Source organism: Giraffa tippelskirchi, chromosome 14, assembly GCF_054371585.1.
Source record: "Giraffa tippelskirchi isolate mGirTip1 chromosome 14, T2T-mGirTip1v1.2.pri, whole genome shotgun sequence".
NCBI classification, from domain to species: Eukaryota; Metazoa; Chordata; class Mammalia; order Artiodactyla; family Giraffidae; genus Giraffa; species Giraffa tippelskirchi.
In genome coordinates, this window is record NC_137288.1 from 52,643,079 (window position 1) to 52,657,801 (window position 14,723).

Consider the following 14,723-nt stretch of genomic DNA (forward strand, 5'->3'; position numbering starts at 1 on the left):
AAAATCAGTCATGAAAGGCTGTTGGATTTTAGCCAATGCTTTTCCTTTACCTATATAAGAGAGGAGAAAGTTTTCCTTGGCCCTCCTAGGGTCGCTGACAGGGTCTGAAAATTAAACTGGCCAGACAGATAAATGGGAGAAAAGCATATAGATATACTTCCTGTATGTTTTATGTGACATGGGAGCCTCGTAAGGAAATGGAGACCTACACAAACAGACCTGAGTACGTTTATACGGGTTTTCATGAAGAGTGGATGTTCATGGAGGAATGTGGTATGGTAAAAACAATACTGTGAGTGTGGTAAGCTGAGGAAGACCCAGCAAGACGTGTGTGTTCACTTTCTTTTCCACCTTTGTCCTAGAGATAAGGAGCTCCTTTCCTCTGGGCACTGGGAGGGCATCTGTCACGCAAGGGTTTATGGACCTGTTTCAAGAGAGAAGGGAAGGAAAGGTCAGAGTGACCTCCTTGCTTCTGCTGTTTTCTCAGACTCCTTCAGCTTAATATATTTGGTGTACCAAGGCGCCATGTTTTCGGTAGCATTTCCTGAACTCCATTAACTATCAGATTATGTTATAGTTTTTGTGTTTTAGTCTATTGGTGTCTTTTATTATTATATTGATTGATTTGGGGATGTTAAATCAACCTAGCACTCCTAGGATGAATCTCACTGGGTTATAGTGTACAATCTTTTTTTAAAAATTAATTTATTTTTTAATTGAAGGATAATCGCTTTACAGAATTTTGTTGTTTTCTGTCAAACCTCAACATGAATCAGCCGTAGGTATACATATATCCCCTCCCTTTTGAGTCTCCCTCCCCTCTCCCTCCCCATCCCACCCCTCTAGGTTGATATAGAGCCCTTGTTTGAGTTTCCTGAGCCATACAGCAAATTCCCGTTGGCTGTCTATCTTACAAATGTAATGTATGTTTCCATGTTGCTCTCTCCATACATCTCACACTCTTCTCCCCTCTGCCCATGTCCATAAGTCTGTTCACTATGTCTGTGTCTCCATTGCTGCCCTGAAAATAAATTCTTCAGTACCATTTTTCTAGATTGTGTATATATATGTTAGTATACAATATTTATCTTTTTCTTTCTGACTTACTTCACTCTGTATAATAGTCTCTAGGTTCATCCACCTCATTAGAACTGACTCAAATGTGTTCCTTTTTATGGCTGAGTGATATTCCATTGTGTATATGTACCACAACTTCGTTATCCATTCATCTGTCGATGGACATCTAGTTTGCTTCCATGTTCTAGCTAGCTATTGTAAATAGTGCTGCAGTGAACAATGGGATACCTATGTCTTTTTCAATTTTGGCTTATAGTGTACATTCTTAGTTATTTGTTGTCATATAACACCTTAAATAGAAAGATATTTGCATATATGATTCCTTCAATTGTGAAGTCTAAAAATTATACAGAATCATGCCTCATTATTGTTCTGCCAATTTTAACAAGTAATAATGGAAAAGATTGCAAAACCCCTCATAAACCTATGTGTCATATATTGGATAAAATGAATGCAAAATCTAAGACATTTCTGTATTACTACTTCACAGTATGAAGTAAGTCAGCAATTTCTTTAAACACTTAAGAAATGCTGAGTTGATAATATGGCATTCTTGATTCAAATTTATTCTTATTTTATAAAACAAAATTAATTTTTCAATCATATTTATTTGCATACTCAAACATTTCCTACTTTCAAATTTAGATTTTTATGAAGACATTAAACAGTGTGATTAAAATAAGAATAACAGTGACAAATTAAAAAATTGGAACTATTTTCTGAATTATGTTTGTTGAATAAAGGCAGATCCAATAAAGGCATTGTTTGAGAAATGCACAGAACTCAGAACTATTGTTGCATTTTAAAGGTGGGAAGTTAGCTTGGGTTTTTCTCCAATGGACTATCATTTTTCTTCAATATACAGTGACTAATAAAAGTTATCTTTACATAGTGGCTCACTTATTTTTCTGTGATAAGAATGTTGAGTCTGTTTTTCCACTTGACAAATTATTCCATTAAGATCAATTCTTACGGGACTGCACTGTTGGTTCAGTGGGTAAGACTCCAATGCAGGGGACCTGGGTTTGATTCCTGGTTGGGGAACTAATTCCCCCATGCTGCAAATAATAAGACTTGGCACAGCCAAATAAATAAAATTGTCTTGCAAAAAGATCTATTCTTACCTTACAAGCACAACAAAACTAGCTTTGTCTTTAAACATGTTTGTTAAGAGCTTTCTGCTCACAAGAGTTACTTGGCCTCTGTGACCCTATTACCTTGCTCATGTAGTGGGGGTAATAATAATAATAATAATAATAATGCTTTCCTCAAAGGGTAAATGTAAGGATTAAATGAGTTAATGTACATAATGAATTTTGAATAGTGCTTAGCACATTTCTAAGACCTCAGTAAATGTTAGATGTTATTATGCCTGAATTCTGATTGGCCCACTAGAATGAATTAACTGCAGATTGTAACTCTAAGTAGAAATACTGATTGGTTTCTTAGATGGGATAATTTAGCAGTTCCTGTTTTAAAAGTTAATAAAAAGTTTGCAAAATAGATTGTTTTCAGATAGTACTGGGTGTTCTCTTTAGCAGAAGTTGGCTCTTTTGTTTGTGATGATGTGCTGCACAAATAGAAGTGTTGACTGTGCATTCTGGCAGGCGGGCATGGCCCCAGCCCATCTCAGCCTTTGCCATTACATTAAAATGTAAATGAAAAGACAAAGGGGTCAGGACACAGTCTGCCCGTTGTCCATTTCAGTTTGCACTTTGATCTTGCAAATTACCATTCTCTGATTTTGTTGTTAGCATTTGGTGGCAGGCTTTGAAGAATCAATGATACGAGACATCTACAGAAAGGTTTGCATCCTGGTCAATGATAACTCCTGGCTTTGGAATCAGAGGCTGATAGATGTGAGATCAATTAATACCTGAAAACCTCTATTCTTTAAAAAGTTGTTTTCTTAGTAAGAAGCAACAAAATATGTCAGAAATGAAAAAAAAAATAGAGTTGTACTCAAAAACCTTTTACTATTCATGGAAGATATTTAGTTTTTAGAACTCTTGCAGATTTTAGAGGAAACCTGGCATAGCATTTTGAAAGGGTACCCAGGAGACAAATGGGCCTATAAATTTAGAGAGAAAAAGAGAATTTTTCGTTTTGAGTGTGGGCTAGATTGGAATTTTCCACTCTAGTGGTGCTCTACCTGCGTTCCAATTAAGGTGGTTTGGCAAGGTTCAGAGCACGCAGCTCAGCGTGGAACTGAAATTTTTCTGGCTGTAGACCTCTTTTTCTTGGGATCTTTTCCAGTTTCCAGTGATCAGTTATTTTAAATAATAATGAACATTTTTGAGGCTAAGTACCAGGCACACAGAGCGTCTTCTCCTGGCAGCATCTTCTTTGATCTTTACCCCAACCCTATGAAATACGTACTTTTAAAAAAATCCCAGTTTTGCAAATTGAAAAAAAAATCCACTAAGGCTTCAGTTTAGGAACTTTTGCATCTATTCAAAGGCAGTGAGAGCCTGAGCTTGAACATATATACGCTGAAAGTGAAGTGAAAGTTTTAGTCGCTCAGTCCTGTCTGACTCTTTGCCACCCCAAGGACTGAAGCTCTCCAGGCTCCTCTGTCCACGGAATTCTCCAGGCAAGAATACTGGAGTGGGTAGTCATGCCCTTCTCCAGGGGATCTTCCCGACCCGGGGATCAAACCTGGCTCTCCTGCTTTGCAGACAGATTCTTTACTATCTAAGCCACAAGGGAAGCCCATATGCTGAAATTCCGACCTTAAAATAGTATTAGCCTTCAATCACTTCCCAACCGAAAATATTTTGTAGACTTTACAGCACTAGGCAGGGAGAATCCAGGCATCTTAAACCTCTGGAAAGATTATCTATGCCTTTAATGTTTATTGAAAAACCTTACAAATGCCATTAGTAGACATCTTAACCTTCCTGATCTTGGAAGAAACTGATCTGAAACAAAGAATTCCACAGTCCCTTTGTCTTATTTATCCTGATGGATGAGTTACTATCTTCTATTCATGTCAATTAATTCTCTTAATTGAAAATGATAATTTGCTTATAAAACGGTTTATGCTTGGTAGGTTTTTCTGTCTTCATCTGGTTTCCATCTGAGGTATGGCTTTATTATTTTAGCCAGATGATTTTTTTTTTTTTCTGGAAGTCTTCTCAAGCAAGAAACATTGTTGCCCAAACCAAAGACAGCCAGTCCATCCCAAAGAAGTATGTGTTTGATCAGTTGCTCAGTTGCGTCCAACCCTTTGTTGACCCCAAGGACTGTAACCGCCAGACTCCTCTGACCATAGGATTTTTCAGGCAAGAATTCTGGAGTGAGCTGCTATTTCCTCCTCCGAGAGATCTTCCAGACCCAGGGATTGAACTCATGTCTCCTACTTCTACATTGGCAGGTGGATTCTTTACCACTGAGCCATTGGTCCAGAGGCACCCCCCTCCCCCACCCAAATACAGTTCGAGCAAAGGTATCAGTTCCTTAGACGCTAACCTTATTGTGCAGATAATAAGCCCTGGAGTCTTTGAGAAAGCCATATTGAACATCAGATCCTTTCTAAAGGAGAAAGGATAAGCCCCATTCTGAGAAGCATGTCTTAATAAGAACGAAGATAAAGAAATAATATCACACAGTCATATCTTTGGCCAGCAAATTAAAAATATAAGTTATAACCTAAAAGAACTCCTAATATAATTAGAAAACTGTATTGATAAATCAGCTTTTCTATGTCTTTCTCTTTGGTTCAGTAGCCACTGCTAGAAACAGGGCCCTTAGGAAAGCAGCCTTCCAGGGCAGCTTTACCGTGCATGGACAGACCTATGGCAGACCCAGTGACAGTTCTGATATTCCTGTTCTTTATTATTGTTAGGTAAGCTGATGAAGCAGAGCACATATATTTAATCAAATTCTTTAGAAAGAATACAGAAATTAATACTTAGCATTTTTGAGGGGTGTTTAAAAAAAGCATCACATACCCTGCTGGTAGAAATGCAGCTTGTTATACACTTGAAGGAAAGCAGTTCAGCAATTTGTGTCTAAAGTCTTTTAAAAGTGCTTCATTTTGTCTTAGTAATTTGATTTCTAAAAATTCACCCTAAGGAAAAAACAAAAAGTCTACATGAGGATTTAATTATGAACTCTTGTGTCTTGGCATTATGTTTAAGAAACTCAGAGGTCCAAAGTAAAGGAATGTTCCAGTTAACTTTTTTATGTTCATATGATCTATACGTGTGTGTGTGTGTGTGTGTGTGTGTGCGCGTGTGTGTGTACTCTTTGCGACCCCATGGAGCCTGCCAGCCTCCTCTGTCCATGGAATTTCCCATGCAAGAATACTGGAGTGAGTAGCTATGCTCTCCTCCAGGGAATCTTCCCAACCCAGGGATCAAACCCAGGTCTCTAGTCTCCTGCATTGCAGGTGGATTTTTTTTTTTTTTTTTTTACCACTGTGCACCTAGGAAGCCCGTATATATGTAAGGATTTCATGACCTTGACATCATTGACATTAGGATGGGTAATTCCTTTCTATGGAGGCTGTCTTGTGCATTGTAGAATATTAACACCATTGCTGACCTCTGCACACTGGGTTCCAGCAGCATCTGCCCTGCCACCTCCCCTACCCCTGTTATGACAAACAAAAATGTCCCAGATATCATCAGATGTCCCTCTAGGGGTGACACTATCCCTGATTGTGAACTACAACTTTTTCTAATAGTTTTAGGTGAATATTTAACAAGGAAAATATTCACAAAATCTTGTTAAATTTTTTTCAAAAGTGCACAGTAGTCACAAAAAAGTAATAGATACCAATAGACTAAGTTAGAGGATGTAATTTATTTAATGGCCAAGGCCTGCTCAAATAGCTTTATGCAGAACTGGGAACTCCCAACAGACCTCAGAGCCGCCCATAAATAACGTAACTGCCAGGTACTAGAAGCTTCTGTTGTTGTTGTTCCAGTAGGATTTTTTGTTTCATCTTCATTTCCCCCCTTCTGATGATCACCCCCCATTTGTATCTGTTCTCATGATTTGATTTTCATCTGCCTCCTTACTTAGTACAAATAAGCAATCTGTAGGAACATTCCTGGAGTTACTGTGAGCCTTAGTGGATCAAAGTGGGTATTTACCAGCCTCTCTCAGAAGGCCCAAGCTTAGGTCTGCAGACAGGTGTCTCCGCCACAGGTTACCAAATGCTTTCCATTTAAAAATCATAAAGTGTGCAGATTTTCCCGATGGCTCAGCAGGTAAAAGAATTTGCCTGCAATGCAGGAGGCACAGGAGATGTGGGTTCCATCCTGGGAAGATCCCTTGGAGAAGGAAATGGCACACACCAGTATTTTTACCTGAAAAACCCCATGAACAGAAGAGCCTGGCAGGCTACAGTCCATGGGCTCAAAAAGAATCACATGATAGATACTGCAGAAAAGCATGCCTATTTCCAAAGCTGCTTCTTAGAGGTAAATTTATATATAATTAAGAAACAAAGTAGTTAGGAAATTCTAAATTCAGGTTTTTAATTTAAATTAAAAATATATTATTTCTTTAATTTTAATGTTTATTATCGAAAGTGTTTTCTAAAGGTAAAAAATTATTTAAATCAAAAATCTTAGGAAAAAGAATGGAATTGATTTTAAATACATTGGACGTCTTTTAATATTTTAGTTCCTATTGGTAGGAGGGATATGTAAATGAAGATGATCTAGGTAAGTCATTTCAGGAGGCAGTTTGGATTTGGATACAAATAAAGTATGCTAGTTTTCAGCAGTTCAGAAGCAGGACGTAACATTAGAAAAAGGGAAAACAATACGTGGCCCACCCTTGCTCTTTGAAAATAACGATCCTCACATGCCTGATAAAGAATGGACTTAAAATTTCAAGATTGAAATTCATTTTCTGTAAATGATCTTAGTCTGTGGGAAACTTATTCTTGATGCTGCAAACTAAATGTATTTTAGCTTTCCCTGTGTGCCAGTTAGAAAGTGTGGGAGCCTTTGAAAGGCTGCAGATCTAGAGGGGAAAGGTCCCTCTGGGAAGAAAGACCTTCTTTGCATTCCTGCCTCCCTAGGGGAGAGGAGGGTGCAGAGCTCTGGGGCCCCACAAAACCTGGATGAGCCCTTCTGGGTAAGAGAAGCTGAGGGAGCTCAATCATAGAGCATAAGGAAAACAAGAAGGGTTTTGAGAATGCTGGCAGCCTTGGAGGGTAGGGAGGGAGAAAAGGAGAAGGATCACAGGTGGGGTGCAGGGTAGGAAGCCAAAGTCTAAGACAAGCATGAGCAGCACGTGGACATTTTGCAGTGGATTTTTTAAGGGAGACTTTTTTCATCAGTAATCAAAGAAAGGCAAATTTAATAATGGTGAGTTTTTTCATGCAAGGTAGTAAACATATTTTTAGCACTGACCATGGTGTGGGCTGTCTCATACATTGCAAATAAGAATATATATTATCAGTACCTTTATGTCTTTTTAAATAGAAATATAGTTGATTTACAATGTCGTGCCAGTCTGCTGTACAGCAGAAGGACTCACTTATACACATGTGTATGTTCTTTGTTGATGTTCTTTTGCATTATGGTTTATCCCAAGAGAGTAAAATTTTCAATTTTTAGTAGCTTAACTATCTGGGGATATATCCAAGGTGATACTCAAAATAATTAGCAGCCCTTCAGCACAGACTCTGGAGGGACCCTGGGTTTAACCAGGTGGGGGACACTGCCCAAGTGGTCATGAAAGATGGCTACACACCCAACACTTTGTGTTAGGAAGCCAGTGTGTGGGAGTGACCTGCAGCCAGAGGAAGAGGTAGGAGGCCAGGAGATGGGCAGGAGAGGGTAACACCAGTGAGATGTCCTGACAGAGGACAAGTGATGGTGCAGAGGTCTGACAGCAAGCTGAGGGAATCCATGCAAGCTTTATGGAAAGAACAGCACCAGAGAGGGGCCTTGAAAGGAGCTTGAATTCCAACAGTCAGACCGGGAGCCATACCTGGTGCAATGCAGAGCCCAGGAAAGGCATTCACCTAGTCACAAATCAGTGTTGCCTAGTGGGCAGCGCCTGAGGTTTGGAACTGGAGAGACCCAAGTTTCCACTCCATGTTTGGCTCTCACTGGCTAAGTACCCACAAGTAAAATGATGGAAAAAAACGTTCTTCAGAGAACATGTGAGTCATCAATGGAAAAGTTTCTGCCCCGTGAAATGCTCCAAAAAGCGTTACCTTTTGCCACTTTCTGAAAACAATGGGTCTTTCAGCTTCTTGGGAATGAAGAGTTCGAAAAAGAAACTTGATGCAAGGACTTTTTGCACAGATCTTTAAAAACCATAGACTTGTGCTGTTCTTGACTAAGGGGAATTTGATTAAGTTAATGAGAAAGAGTTTATAGGCTTCTAAGTGAATATCATAGTATTAGAGACAATGACCCACAGTTATACTGCTGTGTTAGAAATTACTGAGGACATTTTGCATGCCAGGCTTCATGAACGCATTGTCACAGTTACTGCTGGTCTTCAAATGAGTAATGGGGGTTTCCTCTGTGTTATTGGTATTAAACTACATTTTTCTTTGTTGTTGGATAGTAATTCATTTTCACTCCTAATTGTGTTTTTTTAAGTCTTTATTGAATTTGTTACAATAGTGCTTCTGTTGTTTTTATGTTCTGGTTTTTTGGCAGAGAGGATTTTAGCTCTCCAAACAAGGATTGAACCCCCAACCCCTGCATTGGAAGGCGAGGTCCTATCTACTGGACCACTAAGAGAAGACCCCTAATTATGTTTTTCACATGCTAACGTTAGTGCTATATATCATCTTTGGGTGCCCAGGAGTGGTGGACCATTCTTTGAAAGATGTGATCCGGAGACACATTGGCACTGGGGTGCAGGCTGGCAAGGCATAAACAATGCCTTCTAGCTGTCGTCCAGATTTCTCTATTTCTCCCAGAAAACACTACCATTCTGTTTTCTTCTTTTCTACTCCCTAACCTCCCCCTACCCCACCTCTTGCTACTCTTTCACTCTATCCTTGTGCTGGTAAGAGAGTGTTTTCCTAAAAGGAGAAGTTATCATAAAATTTAATTCCTAACCCATCCCTCCAGTTCCTCAGTGGACATCTTCATTGTGCTACCGAAATGGATCTGTGCTTCTCAGATCAAATAGAACGATGCTTTGTTTAAACAGGTGTCCCCTATGGACAATGCATGTTCTGAAACTTAATGCTATTTAGCAGTTGGGATCATTCTTTCTCCATGAATTGAAAATAAGAATCAGCAAAACCCTCCGTGCTCTAGCAGTTCCAGCGTAATTTCGCAGAGTCTGTCTATAGGGAGAGTATTTTGGTCGCTGGGAAATATTACATGAGGAGTGCTGCATACCAATTAGTTGTATTAAAATATATATTACTCACAGCTCCGTACTTGGCTTAAAAAGTTTCCTTGACAACATCATTTAACTTCTTACTGTTCTTTTCATGTTCCTAGTATAAATATCTAATATGTTTTTGTTCAAAACATCAATTAGGCCTCAGTGTAATCTTTATTAATACAGATCTGTTATTACAAGGAGACTGCTGAGCTATGATAATTTGCACAGCAGGGACCATAAAATATCTTCTTTCCGTCTGGTTCTATCCCAGAATGCCTGGCTGTTAGAGAACACAACAGATCTTTCCAGAACCTCTTTTACAGGCGTAATGAAATCTTTAAAGCTCTTAGAAGCAAAGGCATTCTTTTCTTCAAAAGTAAACAAAAGGGAAAGGCCTGAAATTGCAGACAGATTTGAAAAGACACAAACGGGTTCAGACCTCCACTTTTAACATCTTTCCTTCTTTGTCTTCCTGCAGCCAGAACGCCCCACTTCCTGCGGATTCAGAACGTGGAGGTAAATGCTGGCCAGTTTGCCACCTTCCAGTGCAGCGCCATCGGCAGGACCGTGGCTGGAGACAGGCTCTGGCTACAGGTACAGTAGCTCACTTTCATGGTTCAGAGTGAGTCCAGTGGGCAGAGAGCCTGTCCCTGGGGAGGGCCCCAGAGAGCCGGTGAGTGTCAGGACACCAGTGGGAAGGAAGAGGATGCTCTGAGCAGTCTCCCCATTCTTTTGTTTCCACAGTGAGTAGCCAGATAACAAAGAGTTCGAGACAAGTTCAATGTTATTCTTCATAAACCTAGTTGTGAATTTGTGGTTTTGCCTTTGCTTCTGCTTAGCCATCTTGTTTGGAAGATCTGGTTACTGAGTTACTTTTAGAGCACGATGTTGGAGTCCAAAATAAAATACCCTTTCCCTGCTCATCCTCTTGATAAAAAACCAAAGAATCACATGGACATGTCACACACAAACTTACAGGCATTTTTGTTAATTTTCAGCTCCCTAGCCACAGGCCTAAACCTAGAAATTAGTAACATATCTTTTACTTCTGACCATTTTTGTTTGTTTGTTTCTGTTTTATTTAGTCGCTAAGTCTTGTCTGACTCTTTTTGCGACCCCATGGACTGTAGCCCACCAGGCTCCTCTGTCCATGGGATCTCCCAGCAAGAATACCAGAGTGGAGTGGGTTGCCATTTCTTTCTCCAGGGGAATCTTCCTGACCCAGTGATTGAACCTGGGTCTTCTGCATTGGCAGGCAGATTCTTTACCACTGAGCCACCTGGGAAGCCCTTTGAGCATTTAAGTAGACATTTTGTTGTTGTTGATGATGATGTTTGGCAGAAACCAACAAAATTCTGTAAAGCAGTTATCCTTCAATTAAAAAATAATTTTTTTAAAAAGAAAGAAGTAAGTAGACTTTTTTAGTGTTATCATCCCTTGTGTGTCTTGTTTTATTGTCTTGCAAAGTCTACCACCTGTATTTTGCACAGCCAGCGGTTTCATGGACAGATCAAGGGTCTCAGGAATTCTGACCAAATGGGATTAAGTGACCTGTACCCTCTAACCAGTTTGCCATCCACTTATTTAGACTCTAGGTTTGGTTTCCCCCATAGAATTCTCCAATTTCATTCTTGTTGCTTCTTGCTGTGCATCGGTCCATAGGCTGCTCCTTCCCCACCTTGACTCGTGTCGATTTCACCCCTCTTTCCTTAGGGATCCTATAATGGGTTTTGGTTTGGTTTGGTTGTTTATTGTAGTTTGCTATGGACCTGCTTTATATTCTGACCCTTCTGTGCATCTGTTCCACTCCACTTGGGCTTCTGTTCCACGCCTGCCGACTTCTCCTCGGTACACATCACTCTCCACCTATCCTGTGACTCCTTCTGCAGCCTAGCAACAATTGTCGTGTGTCACATTTGCCTGATGCCCTATAAAATGTAAAGGCTTCCCAGGTGATGACAGTGGTAAAGAACCACCTGCCAATGCAGGAGACGCAGATTCGATACCTGGGTTAGGAAGATCCCTCGGAGAAGGAAATGACAATCCACTCCAGTATTCTTTCCTGGAGAATGCCATGAACAGAGAAGCCTGGAGGGCTGCAGTCCATGGGGTCACAAAAAGTCAGACATGGCTGAGCATGCACACGTGCTATAATTTTTAAATCCTGTATTCTTTGAATCATCACAACTGAAGTCAATGGTCATTTTTTTCTTCCTCCATTTCTGGGGAAAATGAAAAACAGCCAACTGTGCTACCCCAGGATTTGTCAGCAGGGCATTGACAAATGGGAACACATTCTGGAAGAGACACCTTAAATGCTTTGGGGGTCCTCTAACATCCGTGACTGCATGTTGCCCTGCAGCTTTTGAGAAGGGTTATGTCAAGAAGGGGTTGATGACAAAGACAGAATTGGGATGACTTTGAAATTCTTAGTGACAATGAGATTGTCCTGGACTCAGCCTGTTGTTTGGCTTGTGAGTCTTGGTGTTGTTCGAATAGTTTTAGTGTTCAATAATTTATTTCCTCTGTTTGGATAGGCATTTTGTGGGGAGGTGTTTATTTTATTAATAGCAGATGAAATAAGACAAGTGTCTTGCTTACAAGGATGGCTTCTATTAACCTGAATTTGTATGGGATAGTTCCAGCAGCATAACGGTTTGTGGGAGAGGATGGTTTCACAGAGTCCTCTTGCTCTCTTACCTGGGCCCTGAGTCTTTGCTTCAAGACATTCTTTACAAGTTGTGGGGAGAAGCAGACCTGGAAAACTAGACGAAATCCCTCTGGTCTTGGCGGTATGAATATGGGCTTTTCTTCCTTCTTCCTCTAATGTTATAACACTTAAAAAAATGCTTTTCTGCATCTCAATTCACTTGCCTCCTCAAAGTAATTCTAAGATTCAGGGAGAAAATTGAATGGAAGATAGTTTTAAGTTTTTCTGTCACTTGAATCTTCCCAGTAGTAAGTCAAGATTTAGAAATGAATAGGACATCCTTTATTTGGGGAACATCCTTTATTTGAGAGTTTCTTGGACAACAAGGAGATCAGACCAGTCAATCCTAAAGGAAATCAACTCTGAACATTCATTGGAAGGACTGATGTTGAAGGTGAAGTTCCAATACTTTGGCCACCTGATGTGAAGAGCCAGTTCTTTGGAAAAGTCCCTGATGCTGGGAAAGATTGAAGGCAGGAGGAGAAGAGGGCAACAAAGGATGAGATGATTGGATGGCATCACCAGCTCAATGAACATGAGTTTGAGCAGACTCTGGGAGATAGTGAAGAACAGGAGAGTCTGGCGTGCTGCAGTCCATGGAGTCGCAAAAAGTTGGACATGACTTAGCAACTGAACAGAAACAACATCATTGTGAAGTGTGATCATTTATATTTACATGACACAGTAATTTGCATTACATCTTTTGAATTCTACCATAATGCATTTTTCAGAGTTTCATGGTGCATCCCTTGGCTCTGTACTTTTTTATAGATGAAACTGAGGTACAGGATTGTTGAGAGTCATGAAGGTAGATGGCATACTGGGAAATAGTCCTGTTTCTTCACTTCTACTCCAGATTAATTCTACTCTGCTGTGCTGGCTTCTCATATCCAGAGCTAGGTGAATAGGCAATGTGCATTTACCACTTTGTTAGAAGGATTTGGATGTAACTGCCATCACATGATTTACATCCAGGAGGCATCTTGACAAAAAAAAAGTCCATCTGTACAAAGTGTACATCTTGATCCACATCTATGAAAAATGGCCAGTGGTTTGATTGCTTTAAAAATATAGATTAAATATAATCAATGTCAGAGTCTTTCTCAAAAACATAACACACATAAATCTGAGGATGACACTAATGAAGAAGTGTTTATGGTTAACAGATGGACCCCATCTGCTTCCGTCTTCACCATATCATCCGTGGGCCAGGCAAGTTATTGCCAGCATGGAGCTGGTCTTTCTAGAATACAGAACAACAAAATGAAACACAGCTCATGAGCCTCCATTATTACAGCTGCAAAGTACTTAAAACACCTTCCAGACAGTGTGCAAGAGCAAGGCAGCATCTATCAAAGTATTTTTATGTGGTAAAAAAAAAAAAAAAAACTGATGTGCATTGAATCTGCTGAGGATCCTTGCTGTGTACTATCAGATGTGGTGATCTTTGCCTGACCTAGGCTGTAACTGTGGGAGACACTCAAATGAAACATATTTGGAAAGCCATTCAAGTAACCAAAACAAGAGCGTGCATTTCTTGCTGTTATCAACTTTCTGATCACTTGTGGAGCCTACATTTTGAAATATCCTAGAGTATGTTTATATATAAGATACGGAGAAAATAGAATTTTAGATGTTCTTTTTTATACTTAAATATTATTTGCTGATGGTATCAATTTCTGAGTTATATATGTTCATAGAGTCATTGACCCTTTGAGCCATATGTAATTATATTAGAATTACTGTTGTTCTTTCTGAAATATTTAAAATTTTACTTATCTCCATAGGCTTATCTTGGGAATTAGTATTTATAATACCTCTTTCAGCTTTTCAGTAAATCACCAAAGTACTGTAACAAAAATACCATAGACTGGGAGGCTTAACCAGTAGACATTTATCTCTCACAGTTCTGGGGGCTGGCAGTCTTAAGATCCAGGACCAGCATGCATGTTCTTGGAGAGGACCAGCTCCCGGGTCTGCAGACCAACAGCTTCTTGCTGCATAGTCACATGCATACTCTGGGCTCTTCCTCCCCTTGTAAGGGCCCTCATCCCACCCTTCAGGCTCCACGTGCACAACCTCATCTCAACCTCATCTCAACATTGAGTGTTAGTTGCTCAATCGTGTCTGACTCTTTGTGACTCTATGGGACAGTAGCCTACCAGACTTCTCTGCCCATGGGATTCTCCAGGCAAGACTACTGGCCTGGGGTGCCATTCCCTTCTCCAGAGGAATCTTCCCCACCCAGGGATCAAACCCGGGTCTCCCACATTGCAGACAAATTCTTTACCATCTGAGCCACCAAGGAACTACATCTCAACCTAGTTAGCTTCCAAAAGCCCCATCTCCATTACGGTAACAGTGGGGAGTAGGCCTCATCATATGAATATGGAAGAGAATGCAAACATTTCGATCTGCAGAACTCAGCTACCACATCGGACTCAGATGTGGGTGGGAAATGAAGGTGATGCAGCTTCCAGGACAAATGCCAGAAAACAAGGAGGTGGTGGAGAGGCCTTTTCTTTTTTTCTTTTAATTTTTTAAAAGTTAATCAATTTATTTTTGGCTGTGTTGGGTCATGTTTCTGCTCAGGCTCTTCTCTAGTTGTGGA

The 14,723-nt window shown here is 40.1% G+C and overlaps 1 protein-coding gene across 11 annotated transcripts in view; it reads left to right on the forward strand.

The window, feature by feature from the left end:
• PTPRM (protein tyrosine phosphatase receptor type M) overlaps positions 1-14,723 on the forward strand; it is a 649,319-nt gene that overhangs the window by 259,761 nt on the left and 374,835 nt on the right. For all 11 annotated transcript variants that reach the window (XM_081561596.1, XM_081561601.1, XM_081561595.1 and 8 more), the window contains exon 5: positions 9,881-9,996. In XM_081561596.1, the coding sequence (XP_081417722.1) occupies positions 9,881-9,996 (116 nt within the window). The remainder of the gene's footprint in view (positions 1-9,880; positions 9,997-14,723) is intronic.